The 21,394-nt window shown below is 39.4% G+C and overlaps 1 protein-coding gene across 1 annotated transcript in view; it reads right to left on the bottom strand.

The window, feature by feature from the left end:
* KIZ (kizuna centrosomal protein) overlaps positions 1–21,394 on the bottom strand; it is a 107,267-nt gene that overhangs the window by 53,997 nt on the left and 31,876 nt on the right. Inside the window, 2 exon segments of the mRNA XM_021078396.1 lie at positions 12,551–12,863; positions 13,222–13,867. Of these exon segments, the coding sequence (XP_020934055.1) occupies positions 12,551–12,863; positions 13,222–13,867 (959 nt within the window).

The raw sequence follows: 21,394 nt of genomic DNA, 5'->3' as shown, positions 1-21,394 counted from the left end.
GCAGCTGCAGCTCCGATTCAACCTCGAGCCTGGGAACTTCCATATGCCATGGGTATGGCCCTAAAAAGCAAAAAGCAAACAAACAAACAAACAAAAATGCTTGAAAATGAGAAAAATTACAATTAGGCATTCAATGCAAGTTAGAAACACATAGTAGGAGTTCGTTCGTGGTGCAGCAGGTTAAGAGTCCAGTGTTGTCACTGCAGCAGCCTGAGTCACTGCTGTGGTACAGGTTTGAGCCCTGGCCTAGGAACTTCCACATACTATGGGCACAAATAGAAAAAAAAAAAAAAAAAGAAAAAAAGAAAAAAGAAAGGAAGGACCACATGATAAAACCAAGGATAGTGAAAAGGGAATAATAAAGATAACAACAGAAACAAATGAGATTTTTTTTAATTAATTATTTTATTTTTTTTTTTGTCTTTTTGCCATTTCTTGGGCCACTCTCATGGCATATGGAGGTTCCCAGGCTAGGGGTTGAATCAGAGCTGTAGCCACCAGCCTGCACCAGAGCCACAGCAACGAGGGATCCGAGCCGCGTCTGCAACCTACACCACAGCTCACAGCAATGCTGGATCCTTAACCCACTGAGCAAGGCCAGGGATTGAACCCGCAACCTCACGGTTCCTAGTCGGATTCGTTAACCACCGCGCCACAACGGGAACTCCTAAATGAGATTTTTAAAAGGCAATAGAAGGGGAGTTCCCTGGTGGCCTAGCAGTTAAGGATCTGGCGTTGTCACTGCTATGGCTCAGGTCACTGTTGTGGTGGGGGCTCGATCCCTGGCCTGGGAATTTCCATGTGCAGTTGAATGTGGCCAAAAAATAAAAATAAAAAGCAATAGAAGGGATCAAATTTGATTATTTAAAAAAAAAAAATTAACAGAGGATTTCCCATCATGGCTCAGTAGAAACGACTCTACTATTTATGAGGACACAGGTTCAATCCCTGACGACAATCAGTGGGTTAAGAATCCCGGCATTGCTGTGAGCTGTAGTGTAGGTCACATACGAAGCTTGGACCCTGGGTTGCTGTGGCTGTGGTGTAGGCCGGTGGTTACAGCTCTGATTTGACCCCTAGCCTGAGAACCTCCATATGCCACGGGTGTGGTCGTAAAAAGAGCAAAAATAAAAAATAAAAATAAATTTAAAAAATTTAAAAATTTAAAAAATTAACAGAATACACAAATCTCATGTAGGATTTGATGAAAAATAGGGCAGACATAAAAATTATGAATCAGAAAAGGGAACATCCAACAAAATAAAACAAAAAACCCTCACAGATAGATCAGTGGTAAGATTAGAAAGGGAAAAGTGGGTTTGGGGGGTACACAAAACGGGTAAAGGGGGTCAACTGTTTAGGGATGGTGGTAACACCAATCACTGTGTACTGTATAGAGATGACAAATTATAATGCTGTAAACCTGAAACTCACGTACAGATATAGACACAGAGAGAGACAAAGATAGAAAGATACAGACATATAAAAATCACTCCAAAAAAGGAAAAAGGGAACATGATTAATGACAACAGTAAAAATTCTAAAATATAAAATATGCCCACAAATTTGATCGTATACAACACATTTTCACAATTGACTAAATGAAAACCTGAATATACATTTGAGCATTTAAGAACTGGAATAAGTGATCAAAAAAAAAACTGAGGGAATTTTCATCAGCAGGCCCATGTTGCTGGCAACAGAAGGTCTTTAGGCTGTAACCTTTTCAGGTGCTTCTTGGTACTTCCCCCCCCCGCCCCAGTTCCTGCCTTGGTTCCAGGTCCCCCACCTCTTCTGACTGAGGCCGGTGCCTGTGATGAGATGGGTGGCAAAGATGAGGAGTCCGGCTGAGGCTGGTCCCTGGAGACTTCCTGGAACCTCTCTACACATATGACCAGGTGACACTGACTGAAATAACTGCCCCCCACTCCATTATTTGTCCAAAAGTGTAATATACAACCTTACAAAAGACAGAATACATGAGGTGGCAAGAAAAAGCTCAAGGGGGCACCTGTGTTGAGACACAGAGGTCACGTCTAAGAAAAACAAGTAACAGTGAAGGAAAAAAGCAACTCAGAACAGATATCTGAAGCTGGTATCAGGTCTGAAGGAACAATGAATTTATCAATATGCTTACAGTGAACTCCGGGCAAATTCTAAAGTACATGGTTATAACCTATTACTCCAGGCAACATGATTTCCAGCAGCAAGTATTTCTCAGATGCGAGAACTTATTTCCTATATTTAACTTTCAAGAGGGGCTAAAATTAAAATCACTGGATAAGACTCAATCTATGTGATCACATTTTTATGACCTTGAGAAACCAAGGCTTTCATCTGATTTAGTTCAAAAGGCAGCATTACATTTTGCTTTCAGGCACGCTCCAGGGGAGAAAGAACAAAGCAACTTTGCAAGTACTTTGTTCAGGCCTGGAAGAAAGGCACAGGGTACTTCATCAGCTCTCTGTGAGCTGGAAGGCACAAAAATCAACATGGACAGAGCCAAAGGTCAAACTGCCACTTGCTTGGGCTTGCTTGGTTTTCTTCTCTTTTTCTAATTAAAGAATCTATTTGCTTCTTAGCCTCCTTATTCAACCTTCTGAAAGATTATCTTTGATGACCCTCCAGTTATGTAGGCAGTGAAGGGTTATCTGGACCCTGGACCCTGAACCGAGGTGGCTGAGTTCAAAGCACACTGAGCTACTCTGAACACACATCTCTAGACTCCACTTCCGCCTCTATAAAACGGTGGTGACAGCAGGAATAAATGGATTGTGATAAATAAAGCTCTCCCAACAGTGCCTGGCACAGAGCTGGTGCTGCGGAGGAGCCCCACCATCATGACTGTGATGTGCCTGGCAGAGCAGAAACATGAGGAGCACGAATTCTGGCATCTGCCTGTCAGTCTGGGTGTGAACTGCACCTCCAGCCAGCTCTGTGACCTGAGAACATTATTTAATCTCTCTGAACCACATCTGAAACTCTCTAATTGGCATCTCTAGCACAATCTCTCCTCAGTACTCCTCATTCTTCACTGCAGACTCTTCCCAGACTCCTCCTCTGGTTCCTTCTGATCTTCCTGACCTTGACTGTAGAGTCAGTCCTCGGGATAGTTTGCTAGGTATGCTTATTTTCTAATGTTCCTCTAGGGGGCCCATGGCTTTAAAATGCATTTATATGCTGATGATTCAGAAGAGCTGCAGGAAACAGTCAGTGCCTGGGCATACCCATTGTGGCTCAGTGGGTTAAGAAACCAACCATTATCCATGAGGATGCGGGCTTGAATCCTGGCCTCGCTCAGTGGGTTAAAGGACCCAGCATTGCCACAAGCTGCAGTGTAGGTCACAGATGTGGCTTGGATCTGGTGTTGCTGTGGCTGTGGCATAGGGGTCCAATTTAACCCCTTGCCTCGGAACTTGCATGTGCCACAGGTGCAGCTTTAAAAAAACAAAACAAAACAAAGTCAGCATCAAAAATCAGTTGCATTTCTATACAATGAACAATCTAAAGAGGAAATTAAGAAAATAATCCCATTGACAATAGAATCAAAAAGAATAAAATACTTAAACTTAACCAAGGAGGCAAAAGATATACACTGAAAACTACAAAACGTTGTTGAAAGAAATTAAAGAAAATATAAGTAAATAAAAAGACAACTCGTGTTCATGGATTGGAAGACTTAACATTGTTAAAATACCCATACTACGCAAAGTTATCTAGATTCAGTGCAATCCCTCAAAATCCCAATGGTATGTTTACAGAAAAAATAAAAAACCCTAAAATTCACATGGAACCACAAAGGACTCTCAACCAAAGTAATACTGAGAAAAAAGAACATAGCTGGAGGACTCACACTTTCTGATTTTAAAACATATTACAAGCTACAGTAATCAAAACAGTATGGTATTGGCATAAATACAGACATACAGACAAACAGAACAGAATACATCCATGCATATATAGTCAACTGATCTTCAACAAAAGTGTTAAAAATACACAATGGGGAAAAGATAAGTCTTTTCAACAAATGGTATTGGAAAAATGGATAGCTACATGCAAAAGGATGAAACTGAACCCTTACAGTTCACCATATAAAAATCAACTTGAAATAGATTAAAGACTTACATGTAAGATCTGAAGCTACAGCACTCCAGGATGAAAACAGCCTTACACTGGTCTTAGCAAAGATTCTTGGATATGACAGCAAAAGCATAGGCAACAAAAGCAAAAAAAAAAGACAAGTGGGGCCATATCAAACTAAAAAAATTCTACACAGCTAAGGAAACCAGCAACACAATAAAAAGGCAACTAACTTACTGAATGGGAGAGAAATATTTACAAATCATATGTCTGATAATGAGTCAATATCCCAAATATATAAAGAACTTAAAGCAACTTAATAGCAAAAAACCCAAACAATCTGATTAAAAAATGGGCAGAGGATATAGACATCTTTCCAAAGAAGATATACAGCTGGCCAACAGGTACATGAAAAAATACTCAATATTACTGATCATTAGGGAAATGCAAATCAAAACCACAATGACATATCATCTTAGACCTGTCAGAATGGCTATCATCAAAAAGACAAGAAATAACAAGTGTTGGTGAGGATATAGAGAAAAAGGAACACTTGCACATGGCTGGTAAGAATGTATTGGTGCAGCCACTATGGAAAACAGCACGGAGGTTCCTCAAAAAATTAAAAATAGAAGCATTATATGATCCAGAAATCCACTTCAGGGTATTTTATCTGAAGGAAATGAAAACACTAACTTGAGAAGATTTATGCACCCCATGTTCACTCAAGCAACCTAAGTGTCCACTGGTAGATGAGTGGATAAAGTGTGGTATATATTTACAATGGGATATTCTTCAGCCATAAAAAAAGAAGGAAATTCTCCAATTTGACACAACACGGATGGACCCTAAGTTAAGGAAAGACAAATACTGTTTGATCTCACTTACATGTAGAATCTAATAATACTGCATTATATATTTGAAAGTTGGTAAGAGTAAATCCTTAAATTTTCACAGTAAGAAATTTTTTTTTTTTTTTTTTTTTTTTTTTTGTCTTTTTGCCTATCCTTGAGCCACTCCTGCAGCATATGGAGGTTCCCAGGCTAGGGGTCGAGCTGTAGCCACTGGCCTACACCAGAGCCACAGCAATGAGGGATCCGAACCGCATCTGCAATCTACACCACAGTGACCTACATGGCAACGCCAGACCCTTAACCCACCGAGCAAGGCCAGGGACCGAACCCTCAACCTCATGGTTCCTAGTCGGATTTGTTAACCACTGTGCCACTATGGGAACTCCAAGAAAAAAATTTTAACCATGGTGGTGATGGATGTTACTAGCTTTACTGTGAAGATCATTTCACAATGGATATAAATAAATGTCATTATGTTATACACCTAAAACTAAGAGAAGGTTTTTGTGAACTGTAGCTCAATAAAAACAGCTGTATGTTCAAATGGAGGATAGTAACCAGCAAAAAAAAAAAAAAAAAAAAAAAAAAGTTGACTTCTCATCAATATGCTAGAGTAAGTGGACATCCACATGCGAAAAAAAAAAAAAAAAGAATCTAAACACAGATCTTGTGCCTGTCACAAAAATTCACTCAAAATGATTTTAAACATAAAACACAAAACTATAAAGCTCCTAAAAGATAACGAAAGAGAAAACCTAGATGACATAGGATAGGGTAATGACTTTTTAGATACAACACCAAAGGCATGGATCCATGAAAGAAACAACTAATAAGCTGGACTTTATTAAAATGAAAAACCTATATTCTGCAAAAGATAATGTCAAGAGAATAAGACAAGACGCATACTGGGAGAAAATATTTGCGAAAGACATATTTCATAAGGGATTATTATCCAAAATGCACAAAGAACTCCTAAAACTCAACAGTAAGAAAATTAGCAACCCAATTAAAAATGAGTCAAAGACCTTTAACAGCATCCCACCACTGAAGATGTGCATACAGCAAATAATCATATTAAAGATGCTCCACATCATTTGTCATCAGGGAAATGCAAACATAAACAACAGCAAGGTACCAATGCACATAAGAATGGCCCGCACTCAGAACACTGATAACACCAAATGCTAGTGAGGATATAGAGCAATAAGAACTCTCATTAATTGCTGGCAGAAATGCAAAATGGTATGGCCATTTTGGTAGACAGTTTGGAAGTTTCTTACAAAACTTAACAGAAGTAGAGAACTATAAAACTTTAATCAAAGAAATCAAAGAAGATGTAAAGAAATGGAAAGATATTCCATGTTCATGGATTGGAAAAATCAATATTGTAAAAATGGCCATACTACTCAAAGCAATCTACAGATTCAATGCAATCCCTATCAAATTACCCATGACATTTTTCACAGAACTAGAACAAACAATCCAAAAATTTATATGGAACAACAAAAGACCCAGAATTGCCAAAGCAATCCTGAGAAACAAAAACCAAGCAGGAGGCATAACTCTCCCAGACTTCAAAAAATATTACAAAGCCAGAGTCATCAAAACAGTGTGGTTGGAGTTCCCGTCGTGGCGCAGTGGTTAATGAATCCGGCTAGGAACCATGAGGTTGCGGGTTCAATCCCTGCCCTTGCTCAGCGGATTAACGACCTGGCATTGCCGTGAGCTGTGGTGTAGGTCGCAGACTCGGCTCGGATCCCTCGTTGCTGTGGCTCTGGTGTAGGTCAGTGGCTACAGCTCCAATATGACCCCTAGCCTGGGAACCTCCATATGCTGCGGGAGCAGCCCAAGAAATGGCAAAAAAACCCCAAACAAACAGTGTGGTACTGGTATCAAAACAGACAGACAGACCAATGGAACAGAATAGAGAACCCGGAAACAAACCCTGACACCTATGGTCAATTAATCTTTGACAAGGGAGGCAAGAACATAAAATGGGACAAAGAAAGTCTATTCAGCAAGCATTTCTGGGAAACCTGACAGCTGCATGCAAAGCAATGAAATTAGAACACACCCTCACACCATGCACAAAAATAAACTCAAAATGGCTGAAAGACTTAAATACAAGACAGGACACCATCAAACTCCTAGAAGAAAACATAGGCAAAACACTCTCTGACAGTAACATCAGGAATATTTTCTCAGGTCAGTCTCCCAAAACAATAGAAATAAGAGCAAAAATAAACCCATGGGACTTCATCAAACTGAAAAGATTTTGCACAGCAAAGGAAACCCAAAAGAAAACAAAAAGACAACTTACAGAATGGGAGAAAATAGTTTCAAATGATGCAACCGACAAGGGCTTAATCTCTAGAATATATAAGCAACTTATACAGCCCAACAGCAAAAAAGCCAATCGATCAATGGAAAAATGGGCAAAAGACCTGAATAGACAGTTCTCCAAGGAAGATAATACAGGTGACCAGCAAACACATGAGAAAATGCTCAACGTCGCTGATCATAAGAGAAATGCAAATCAAAACAGCCATGAGATACCACCTCACACCAGTCAGAATGGCCATCATTAATAAGTCCACAAATAACAAGTGCTGGAGGGGTTGTGGAGAAAAGGGAACCCTCCTGCACTGTTGGTGGGAATGTAAACTGGTACAGCCACTATGGAGAACAGTTTGGAGATACCTTAGAAATCTATACATAGAACTTCCATATGACCCTGCAATCCCACTCTTGGGCATCTATCCGGAAAAAACTCTCCTTAAAAGAGACACATGCACCCGCATGTTCATTGCAGCACTATTCACAATAGCCAGGACATGGAAACAAGCCAAATATCCATCGACAGATGATTGGATTCGGAAGATGTGGTATATATGCACAGTGGAATACTGCTCAGCCATAAAAAAGAATGACATAATGCCATTTGCAGTAACATGGATGGAACTAGAGACTCTCATCCTGCGTGAAATGAGCCAGAAAGACAAAGACAAATACCACATGATATCACTTATAACTGGAATCTAATATCCAGCACAAATGAACATCTCCACAGAAAAGAAAATCATGGACTTGGAAAATAGACTTGTGGCTGCCTGATAGGAGAGGGAGGGAGTGGGAGGGATTGGGAGCTTGGGGTTATCGGACACAACTTGGAATAGATTTACAAGGAGATCCTGCTGAGCAGTATTGAGAACTATGCCTAGATACTCATGTTGCAACAGGACAAAGGGTGGGGAAAAAAAAATGTAATGTACATAACTTGATCCCCTTGCTGTACAGTGGGGAAAGAAAAAAAAAAGTAATGGGAATACTAGAAGAGGAAAGAGAGAAAGAAGCAGAAGGAATATCTGAAGTAATAACGGCCGAGAATTTTCCAAAGTTAATGACAGACACCAAACCACAGATCCAGGAAGCTCTGAGAACACGAAGTGGGATAAACACCCCAAAGAGCATATCTAGGAATACCATAAATATCCTTTATGTGTATGTATGCAATGACAGAGCATCAAAATACACAGGCAAAAACTGACAGGCCTGCAAGGACAAATGGATAAATTCACTATTACTTCAACACACCTCTATCATAACTGATATATCCAGTAGGTAAACAGTCAGCAAGGATCTGGGTGAAGTGGAGAGCACCATTAACTACCAGGATCTAACTGACATTTATAGGATACTTCATGCAACAATAGCAAAATAAACATTCTTCTTAAGCTCCCATGGAACATTTGCCAAGACAAACCACATTCTGAGCCATAAAACACACCTCAACAAAGTTAAAAGAATGAAAGTCATAGAAAATATGCTCTCAGATCACAATGAGATTGATAACAGAAAGATAACAGGAAATCTAAAAATGACTGGAGATTAAACAACATATTTCTAGGTAACACATGGGTCAAAGGAGTCTTAAATTTTTAAATATCTTGAATTGAATGAAAATGAAAATACAACTTATTGAAATTAATAAGGCACAATGATACTGCAGCTATGTATAATACTGCAAAGGTGGATGGACATACGACATTATACATTTGTATACAAAGAGCAAAACAAAAAAATTCTCAATTCACTGCTTCACTCACTAGAGGAAGAACCAGAGAAATAATGTCTGCATGAGAAACTGCTTGTTGCTTACTCTGAATGTGCACACCCACTTTTCTGGGTCCCCACCAGTCTACCCCACTCCATCCCTGCTCACCTACACCTGGCCCTGTGTGAAATGCACCTGCTCAGATGGTGAGGGTACAGGGAAGGGAAAGCACAGGTTACCTTGGCTGCTGGGCTGCTCACTCCATGCCACCCCTCCGCTCCCTATCATCATGTGTTCCCACACTAGCCCCCAAACACATATCTGATTTGGCCTGTCTGGTGTCACTACCTGTAGTGATTTCTACCCATACAGTCCTTGCAAGGTTATAATACTTGATTCCAATTCTTCTGTTGTATTAATTTTCTACTGCTGCATAACAGGTGACCACAAATTTATCTCACAGTTTCCAGGGATCAGGGGTCTGGTTAAGTGGGATTCTCTGTTCAGGGTGTCACTAGGCTGACATCAAGGTACTGGCTGGGGATGCAACCTCATCTAAGACTCAGGTCCGCTTCTGGGTCCACTGGTATTTGGCAGAGTTCAGTTCCTTACGACTGAAGGACTGAGGCCCTCAGCTGCCAGATGCACACACCATTTCCTGCCACGCGGCCTCCACAAGACAGCAGTTTACTTTTTCAAGGTAAACAGGAATATCTCAGCTCCTTGAATCTCTGAACCCAGGTCTTTCTAAAGTCTGATCCGTTTATGTCAGGGCCACTCTGGATAAGTCCTTTTGATTAGCTTAAAATCAACTGATTTGGGACTTCCATTTTATCTGCAAAATTCTTCATCTCAGCCATGTAACAGCCTAACCATGGGAGGGACTCCATCACCCTCACAATCCCTCCCACACTCAGGCAGGAGATTATACAGATGTACACCAGGGGGCAGGGTGAGTCATCCTGATCAAACTAATGATGCCAGATGAACTCTTCTAAATCAAGTTATTCACTATACGACACTTCTCTCAAAAAGGACTTCACCAGTTCTGCAGAACATACAGATGAACTCTAAGTAAATTAACTGGATACTCAAGGCCTTTCTTAATCATATCCCAGGCAACATTCCAAACCTCTACTCCTACAACACCTCCTGGATAAGCCTTCAGCCTGGCCCTGCCCCTCCCTTGTGTTCTCTGTACCTGCAGTCCTAGCTTCACTCTTCCTTTAGACCCAACCCACCCGTGCCCTTCTCCTTAGTCAAAGTCTGTATAGCCTTCAAGATGCTGCACTGACACCTATATAAAAACCTTTCTTGATCCTTTGGACTCACATTGGGCTTAGCTTTATTTGAATTTGCCCCAAAGTACTGTAGTGAGTTGCATAAACTTCTCATCCCCAAGAACACACCCTCTGCAATGCAACGATGCTGCTCACTTCATGTGTCTCTGGGTTGGGCCTGTGCATTTTTCTTAGCCAATGAGACAATGGCAAACATGCCACAAGCAGACACTTAAAAAGCATCTGTGCACTGGGCTTACCCTCTTGCTGTCTAGGAAACCTTGCTACCTCTACCAGGTGACTGAGGCTAGACTATTCTCCCAGAAAGAGGGACAAGTGGCCAAGTTATCCCTGTGGCTCCAACTGACACTGGGCCAAGCACCTGTCACACAACAAGTAATAAAGTCTAGTGTTTTTAAGTCATTGAGCTACATACCAACATTTGTAGCAAACTATTTACTCCTTAAGAGTATAAAAGATTGAAGGTCCTCCTTTTTAATATTTCATTTGTTCAGCTTCATTCTAGTAAGCGTTCTTGGGAGAAGAGTTAATTACAGTCTGTAATTACAGCATGGAATGGAGGGTTAGCGCATATGCTGGTTCTGAGCATCTGGCGTATCCATGGGAGCAGGTCATGCATGAAGTTTCTCAACATCACTTGACCTTTAAGGTGGAAGCAATCTCAGTGTCCCATCAAGAGATGAGAGGATAAACAAAGTATGGTTTATCCATACACTGGACTATGATTCAGCCATAAAAAGACATGAAGTTCTGATACACACTATGACATGGATGAACCTTAAAAATGTTATGCCAACTGAAATTAGCCAGAAACAAAAGGTCAAATATTGTATAATGAGCATTAGAGTAGACAAATTCAGAGAGACAGAAAGTAGAGTTTACCAGGCACAGGGGTTGTGGGGGGAAACCATTCATATAGGGAATAGGAGATAGTGAATATTCTTAATTCTAAGCACACACATTTTTCACTTCAGAAAAGGACTAAATCCTTGGTAAGTACACCAGTCCTCCAGTTAGCCTACCAAAGTACTCACCTGTCCAATGAACTGCTCTAAAAAGAAGCCTATAGATACAAACCTAAAATAGAAACATTCTCTTTCCAGTAATAAAGTTTCCAATGATGTAGTATATAATCCCTCTGATGAAAGAGGAGTACTATTACTAGAAAAATCCATCTGGCTCACCTCTGCAACAAAGCAAATTTCCCAGGGACAGGAATTATGTTGGTTCTTCCATTCACAGGCAAGCACTTTGGACCTGGATCCTCTAATCAACATTCCTTGAACATCAGTTTGGAGTCAATTTTCACCGTAAGTAGATAATGAGTGGAAAGAGGCAATGTATTAAAATGGACAATGGTACTTTAAAGAGTACCTACACCCTCGAGTACAAGAACACCCACTTGGCTTTTCACTGTTGCCGGGACTGTTGGAGAAAGAGTGACAGCATCATGGATTAGCACCAGTCTGGGTGTGGGGTGGGGTTGGGAGGCTGCAGGGAGGGTCTGCCCCAGTGGCCTATGTGTTACTACTTTGGGTTGTTTACCAGGTTCCTTGTACCTCTAAGAGATTTGATTCTATCTGTGTACTTTTGTTGCAGAATTGGTGGTTCTCAACAGTTTCCACGTTTTCTACAATTCCACTGAGTACCTCCAATCAACAGTAAAAGATCATGTATGAGATTTGATGATTTAGATATAAGTGCTCAAAATTTGTAACACTGACATTTCTATTTAAACTTAAAGACTCCAATGTCCTCATTTTTACATTCAGAAAAGGAAATCTGGCTTAGATACACACTTAGACTTATTAACTCATATTTATGATAAAAATGACACTATGGCAACAGATATAAGGATTAAGCAAATTAATTAGATATGAAGTTCTTAGTCTCTAAAGCTGAATTCCTAGTAAGTTTAAGTGTTTGTCACCTGTGTTACCACAACTTTAAAATGACTGATTCTCTGAAAGGATGACAGGTAAGGGGTAGGGGGAGTGACTCATGAATTAACTAGGGATTGTTTAGGTATAATTACAAAATGCCAATCACCATGACTTTGGTGATATTCATGCTTAAAGCTATTTCATTAAAAAAAGAAAAAATTCATCCTTATCTAAAAGGCTATTTATGAGACTTAAGGAACTTATCCATTCATGTTCAATAATAACTCCCAATGGAACAGTCTCTAAAAATGTCTATAATTAAAAACAGAACGGTAAAAAACAAAACAAAATAAAAAAAAACAAAACTGAATGGCTTACTCTCTTGCTGGCAAGTTAGTGGAGGACTCCTTTTTTGAATCCAGAGAGCTTACGGTTTGCACAATACAATTCTGTTTTTTAGCGGATAGGGCGTCTCTTTCTTGCTCAGAGTGGATTAGGTTTAAGGCCTCTATTCCATCTTCTTCCTCCATCATATCAGCTGGATTTGACTGTGGTTCTAGAGTCTCTAAAATCAGATCATCTTCGCTTATAGAAACTGTGAGGTCACTGCTGCTGCCCGAATGCTCCTCCTGCTCTTCCTGCAATTTCCTGAAGGGCTGCTGTGACCCAGGGTCCCCGTGCAGAGGATGGTCTGTAACAGGGGATATGAACAGACTGCTGAGCACTAACTTCAGGGAGAAGTGAGGCAAGGCATCTACCTCACAGAGCATGATTACTCGTCCATTTCAAACACAGAGAAACAAGCCACAACTAATTATAGCATTTTAAAACCCATTAAAATATTTCTAAATATCGTAGTGGGTTACAAAAGCAGAGAATTTGCTTGCAAAAATATTTCCAAGTACATACTTAAGAACTGTTGGTAAAGTGACTACTTTGTTTTTTTAACAGAGATATAATTAGTATTTTTCAGTCTTAGGTAGACCACCACTACCCAGAAAAACTAAATACCAACAAAAATCAGCAAACAATCTCACCTCTCACCTCACCTGAGAAAGCTTCCTGAGCGTCATGCTTCTCTTGAGAACACTTATTTTCAGATGCACAGGATTCTGAGGCTGATAGCAAGGGGACTAGCGGTCTGGCTCTTTCTTCCTCAACTTCAATATGTTTCCGTGTCAGAATTTCTGCCTCTGTTCCCTCCAATCTGCTGGAACCGTCGCACTTTAAATCAGTGGTTCTGTTCTTTGGGCTTAATCTCGCCTGTAACGGGGAATAGAGCCCAGGGGACCTTCTGCCTTCAGATAAATGACTCTTGCCAAGACAGGCACCGCTTCCTATCTTGGAGCAATGAGTCTGTTCCTCCTCAGACAAGGCGCTGGCTGTGACGGGCATTTTCTCACCAATCTGAAGAGATGTCTTTCCATCTGTTTTGTCAGACTTATTTAAGCACTGCGTGTCACCATTAGTTTGTACTACATTGCTGTCTGTCACATCACTGCGCTGGGCTGTCTGTCGGTGTGAATGTGGGTCAGGAATTGAAAAGTTCTTTGTGGGCTGGGGAGATTTCTGCTCTGCACTGAAATCCCCCATGCTTGAGACGGCTGACATTTGGCGGCCCATAAAGATTGTTGCTGGTTGATACAATCCTCTTGACACAGCTGTCCCCAAGTTAATTTTTGCTGGCATTACAAGCTGCAGCACCAAAAGACATGTGAGTTAAGTATATTGTGTATGAACAATTACGTTATTTAGGTTGTTTTCAGAAATGAAATGAGGCAAGGAAGCATGACTAATGAAATCAACACATACCCTGTTTTATAAAAATCATGGCTTCCTACAAAATGACCAAGAAACAATACAGTCCCCAATATTTCATTGTAATAATGACGCTGGTTCACAAAGCAAATATTGTCCAGAAACTATGGAATCTATATTTTTCAAAAACATACTTTGCATTGCACAACTATGTGAATGTACTCAATGCCACTGAACTGTATACTTAAACATGGCTAAAACAATCAATTTTAATTCATGTATATTTTACCACAATTAAAAAAAATAAACTTTTGAGTTCTAACCACTTTCTACAGAGAGGCTTGAATTTGATGAAGCTAGAGAGATAGCTCAATAAAAAAGGAGAGGGCATATAAACGACTATTGGGGGGTTAAAACCTCTATTTCTAGAATTGTGTGTAATATTAAAAAAACTTTGATAATCACATACTCAGGGTTGCATTAAAATATACTGCATATATGCAAAATAATATAATTTCCTATTAAAGAGCAAATAACAGCAGTTTTTCCTGAACAACTTAAAGTAATTTTAAAGACATGAAAAGTAATTTAAATTTACTGGCTTGTTTATGGGGAGAATGAGCATTGCCTTTTTCTTAAAAAAAGAGAGTTGGGGGACAAGGGATGAAGAAAAACAGAAGCAATTGGTTCAGTGGCTTGATCAAGGACATACAATGGGAAGCAGAAATGGAAAAACAATAATGAAGCCTTGAAGAAGCTAAGTGCTCTTCTTCCCAAAGGACCAAAGCATCTCCACATACATATCAGCATTTAGTCCACAGAGCACTACAGAGCTGAGGAGGAGATGATTTGTACCCCTTCTCTGCAGACAGAAAAACTGAGGCTAAAATGTTGAGAAAACGGTATTCACATAGCCAAAACAGAATTGAGATCTTGCTTCTTATCAAACACACTGTCTCTTTTATTTCCAAAGATAAAACAAACAACTTTGAAGCTAAAAACAAATGAAAAGCGGTGTCAGGGAAATGGTGGAACAAGGACTTCTCAAAATTCTCTACTCTGTAAATGCACCAACAACACTAGAAAATATCTTTAGAATAACTCTTCAAAACTGTGGAAGTTAACCAAAAGCTTGCAGCAATCTGAGGAGCATTTATTCAAGAAAAGCAACTGAATCTTGGTAAGAACAACAATTTATGGTTATTTTAACTTGCCCTATTCCCAGGTTCCCCTCCTCGAGTCTGTGGTAACCTTGAAAATCAGCAGCCTGTAATCACAGCCTGTAAAATAGCAGCCTTACAGATACTGACAGAAATAGAAAAGGACTGGAACTACTTCAAAGCCCCATTCCCAGACAACTGTCACTATATGACCTGTCCAGTGGTTCCCTAGAAGACCACCCTCACAAGACTATCTTTATTTGATCTCACCTAAATCTGACACAACACAAACAGCCTTTTGCCTGAGGCTATTTGTCAAAAATAATCAAAGGCCATTGTTTAACATGGAGGCTGCCTAAGGCAATGGATAATATTTGGGCAAACAAGAGGCTTACTAAAATAGCTTAAAAGGAAAGGGCAGTGAATGAGCTGTCCACAGAGGGCTTTGAAAAGGTCCAACATATTCCTGGAAATCTAGGCTGTGGACACATTCAAGAAGGGTCCTGAGAAGGGCTTAAGCTCTCACCTTAGGCTTAACTTGTAGCTCTGTGCAAGCACTGACATGAAAGCTAAAGTGGAGTTGAAACCTCCTGGACGGGTGTTGAAGGTGTGCCCCAACACACAACCTAGGCCCCTTGGCAAAGACTGTGAAACTTACAGGTTGCAGGCATTTAAAGAAAGTTCTGAGTAATTATTAGCTTGTCACTAAGCTAAGTGAACAGAAACTTCAGTGACCACACATGACAAAGAATAGAGAATTTGTGTAATTCAGAAAGTACTAAACAAACAAAAATAATAAACTCTGAAAGAGGGGTAAATCTGATGTTCATTTTCCTATTAAAAATGTCCAAATGAGAACAAAATATTATGAGACATTAAGAGAAATAAGAAGGTATGATTCATACACATGAGGAAAGAAAGTTGTCAACAGACACTATCCCTGAGGAAGCCTATATGTTCTACTTACTAGACAAAGGCTTTTTTTTTTTTTTTTTGTCTTTTTGCCGTTTCTTGGGCCGCTCCCGTGGCATATGGAAGTTCCCAGGCTAGGGGTCAAATCGGAGCTGTAGCCAATGGCCTGCACCAGAGCCACAGCAACGCGGAATCCGAGCCGTGTCTGCAACCTACACCACAGCTCACAGCAACGCCGGATCGTTAACCCAGTGAGCAAGGGCAGGGATCGAACCCACAACCTCAAGGTTCTTAGTCGGATTCATTAACCACTGTGCCACGACGGGAACTCCCGACAAAGGCTTTAAATTATCTATTTTAAATATGTTCAAAAATGAAGGGAAATCACATCTAAAGACTAAATAAAATTATAAGAACAGTTTCCAAATAGAGATGATCAATAAAGAGGTAGAAATTGTTTTAAAAAGAGAACCAAATAGAAATTTTACAGTAGAAAAGTGCAATCACCAGAATGAAAATTTCACTAGAAGGACTCATCAGCAGATATGAATAGGCAAAGAAAATAAACAACATATTTAAATGTAGGTCAATTGAGATTATCCAGATTAAGGAAAAGGAAGGAAAAAGCAAGAAGAACTTCACAGACTTGGGTACACTACCATGCATACCAATATATGCATATTGAGTCTCAGAAGGAGAAGAAAAAGAAAGGTACAGAAAGAATTTTGATGAAAGAATAGTGAAAACTTCCCAAGTATGATGAAAAACATTAATTTACACATCCAACAAGTTCAACCAAGTCCAAGTGTAATAAATTCAAGGAGATCATCACCTTGACATATCATAAACTATTGAAAGCCAAAAGAGAAAATCTTAAAAGCAAAGTAGAGAAGTGACTTCTCACATAAAAGAGATCCTCAATAAGATTAACAGGAGACTTATCAGAAACCATTGAGGGAGTTCCCTGGTGGAGCAGTGGGTTAAGGATCTGGCATTGTCACTGCTGTGGCACAGCCTCGATCCCCTGACCTGGGAACTTTCGCATGCCATAGGTGCAGCTAAAATTAACTATGGAGGCCAGCAGGCAGTAAGATAACATAATCAAAGTGCTGAAAGAAAATGACTGTTAATCATGAATTCTATATCACCAAAACTTTCCTCCAAAAATGAAGGAGATAAGCAATGAGGTCCTGCTATATAGCACAGGGAGCTATAGACAATCACTTGTAATAGAACATGATGGAAGGTAATGTGAGAAGAAGAGTGTGTGTATATGTATGACTGGGTCACTATACTGTACAGAAGAAAGTGACAGAACATTTAAAATGAACTATAATAAAAAATTTTAAAACCTAAAAAACAAAAACAAAAAAAGAAAAATACCCCCAAAATGTGTACTATTATAATAAAACCCCAATTTTAAGTGTATGGGGGAAAAAAGGGAGAAATTAAAGTGTTCCTCACTGTACAAAAACAGAATTTCTCACTACCATACCACAGGAGTCCTTCAGGCTAAAATGAAAGGACACTACATAGTAACTCAAGTCCACATTAAGAAATAAATAGCACGCTACTCTCAAGCCTTTTGAGATGGACCTCACTCTGTCTATGGAATGTTCATCTCTCTAAAGAAATACACTTCTTATCTATCACTTTGTCTCTCACTGAATTTCTCCTGTGCCAAGACATAAAGAAGCTGTGCTTCACTAAATCCTGAGACTGGGTGTGTGATTTCAACTAAAAGACAGTGGGTTTGAGTCCCAGCTTATGGTTCAAGTCCCAGTCTGACTTTTGGCTGGGTCAGAATCCCATTTGAGACATACAGTTTCAGCTGGTGAACCATGAAGGGACAGCAGTGGGCTAGATCGTTGTAGACACCGTTGGGACACCTCCTGTACCACTACTTTGCAATGACTTTCGAGGCACTAACACCTGGTTGGGAGATTACCTTGGAAGGGATCGCATCTAAGATCAAACTCAGACCCCATCTGGTGAGGAAGCCTAGACTTCCTAGGAAATTTTCTTCCTAGAAAATTCCATGGAAAAGCAAATTTAGGTGTTCTGACTGGCAGACAGGTTCTGCTGAGGTCTCAGTGGACAGCAGCATCCATCACTAGACATGTGAGTGAGGAAGACTTTAAGAGGACTCTGGCCCCTAGCTGCCATCTGCCTCATGAGAGACTTCACACTGAGAACCGTGTAGCTGAGCCCAGTAAGAGCTAATAGTAACAATAACAAATGACTCTTGCTCTTTTACATCATAAGTATATGGAGGTTGGTTTTGCAGCAATGGGTAATTAACACTCAGAGATTTCCCATGAATGAAATTTTGCTGCCTACTGCCAGCAATTTGCTATTTTTTAATCTGGGAATAAACTCTAGATGAATGTACCAAAGAAAATGAATGTGCTGAAGGATAATTGCAGGCCTGGACTCCATTCCTAATGGAGTGCTCTCATTAGTTCCCTCCAGGACCATGGACAAGCCCTGACAAGCTTTGGGCCTCTGGTTTCTCATCTGTTAAGAGATGGCATTGATGTTAACAGCTAGAGGGTACCATCTAGCCAAGTTGTTTGATTTCTCCTTTCTCCTACATTAAACTTGCATGGTAATTCCTGTTGTGGCTCAGCAGTAATGAACTCAACTAGTATTCATGAGGATTTGGGTTCGATCCCTGGCCTTGCTCAGTGGGTTAAGGATACAGCGTTACTGTGAGCTGTGGCGTAGGCTTGCAGCTGCAGCTCTGATTCAACCCCTAGGACAGGAACTTCCATATGCCACATGTATGGTCCTAAAAAGAAAAGAAAAGAAAACAAAACTTCCATGATTATATTCCTCTTCCACAGCAGATAACAATGAAATATTGGTTCACCTGGACTTTTTATACTGCAATTAAAGGAAGAAAAAGGTCTCAGCCCACAGGATGATAAATCTTCATTATACATTATTCTTCTCTTCTTGATGAGGAAAGAGCAAATTCTTAGCAATTAAACTCCAAACTAAGATTTGAGCAAACAGGTTTGAAATATTCTAAACTTATGAGGAAGCACCTTTTACTCAATCCTTTTTAAAAATGTTCTGCTTGGGACAATTGTCACTAATGATGTTCCCTCTATCTTTCTGAGGCTGAGGATGATTTAAATCAAGATCCGTAGTTTTTAAGCCTAGGCTTTCAAAGTTAAGAAGCTAAATAAATTCCTGTACTTTTGGCTTGTTATGCTACTCTATATGTAGTTTAACCCCCACACATGTTACACAAAAATCAATCCAAATGGACTATAGATCTAAGTATGAAAAATAAATTAATAAAGTTCTAAAAAAATAAAAAGCACTCATAAGGGTAACTACATTATTAAATATGTATTTAACCCTATTGGTAAACACAAAAGCATAAACGTATTTTTTTGTGTAACTCTTTTTTTCTTCTATGAATTAAAAGACAACTGTACCAAGCAATACTTTTTTTTTTTTTTTTTTTTTTTTTTTGTCTTTTTAGCAGCATATGGAAGTTCCAAGGCTAGGGGCTGAATCAGAGCTGCAGCTGCCAGCCTATGCCACAGCCACAGCCACACCAGGTCTGAGCCACGCTGACCTATACCACAGCTCACAGCAATGCCAGATCCTTAACCCACTAAGTGGGGCCAGGGATCCAACTGCGTCCTTGTGGATACTCGTCAGGTTCGTTATCACTGAGCCACAATGGGAACTCCAACTGAGCAATAATTATAAATCTATGTTGATGAGCAGTATGTGAGATATAAAAACACAGCTTGTATTACAATAATATCACAAAGGAGCAGAAAATGAATGGAGCTACATAGGAGCGAAGTTTTTACATGCTATTGAAATTAAGTTGCTATTAATCCAAACTAGATGTTATAAGTTAAGATGTTAATTATAACACCAGAGCACCCACAGAAAAAGCAATGACAGGAAATTAAAATGGTACACTAGAAAATATATATTTAATGCAAAATAGGCAGTACAGAGGATTAAAGGAACAAAAAGATATATAGAAAATAAAGAGCAAAATGGCAGATGCAAATCCTACCTTTTTAGTAATTACATTAATTTTAAATGGATTAAATACTACAATTAAAGCCAGAGACTGGCAGAATGGATTAAAAAAAATAATAAGATCCAACTACATGGTGCCTAGTGAGACTCATTTTAGATTCAAAGACACAAATAGACTGAAAGCACAGGGAAGGGAAAAGATCTATCAACAGAGCCCCATGGAAAAAAATATACTATGCAAACAGTAACCAGAAGAAAGCTGGAGTGTCTATGCTAAAATCAGACACAACAGACTTTGAGACTCAAAACTGTTACTAGACACAGGTCATTTTACAATGATAAAAGGGTTAATTTGTAAAAAAGATATAACAATATAAATGTACTCGTATATCTAACAATAAAGTCCTATCTGAATTAAAAACAGAGACCTGAAGGGAGAAATAGACAATTCAACCATAGTTGGAGACTTCAATATTCTACATCCAATAACAGATAAAACAACTAGATAGAAGATCATTAAGGAAACAGAGGACTTGAAAACCAGCTAGACCTAAAAGGCATATAAAGAAGACTCCACCTGCCAACAGTAGAATACACAGATACAGATTCTTTCCAACGGTACATGGAACTTCTGCAAGACAGACCCATATGTCAGACTATAAATCAAGTTTCAATAAATTTAAATGGATTAAAAATTTGTTCTCTGATGACAATGGAATGAAATTAGAAATCAATAAAAGAAGGAAATCTGGCAAATTCACAAATATGTAGAAATTAAATAAGAAAACTCAAATAATTAATGAGTCGAAGAAGAAATCACAAGGGAAATTAGAACACATTTGACATGAATGAAAAGGAAAACACAACATACTAAAGCCTAAGAGAAAGAGTTTTTAGAAGGAAATTCACAGCTGTAAAAGTTTATTAAGAAAGAAAGAAAGAAGAGTTCCATTTGTGACTCAGCAGTAACAAACCCAACTAATATCCATGAAGACATGGGTTCGATCTCTGGCCTTGCTCAATGGGTTGAGGATCCAGGGGTGCTATGGACTATGGTGTAGGTCGCAGATGTGGCTCAGATCTGGCGTTGCTGTGGCTGTGGCATAGGCTGGCAGCTGCAGCTCTGATTAGACCCCTGGGAATTTCTATATGCCGTGGGTGTGGCCCTAAAAAGACAAAAAAAAAAAAAAAAAAAAAAAGGTAGAGCAGAAATAAATGAATGAGAGTAGAAAAACTGGAGAAAAAAAACCAAAAGCTTATTCATTGAAAAGATCCACAGATTGACATACCTGTAGCTAGACTGACCAAGAAAAACAGAAGACTTAAATTACTGACCTCGAAATTAAACTGGTACTGTGTTAACAACCTTTAGAGA

The sequence above is a fragment of the Sus scrofa genome, chromosome 17 (assembly GCF_000003025.6).
Source record: "Sus scrofa isolate TJ Tabasco breed Duroc chromosome 17, Sscrofa11.1, whole genome shotgun sequence".
In the NCBI taxonomy this organism is placed as follows: domain Eukaryota; kingdom Metazoa; phylum Chordata; class Mammalia; order Artiodactyla; family Suidae; genus Sus; species Sus scrofa.
Note: the sequence above shows the minus strand (reverse complement) of the source record. Positions and strands in the feature narration are given on the sequence as shown.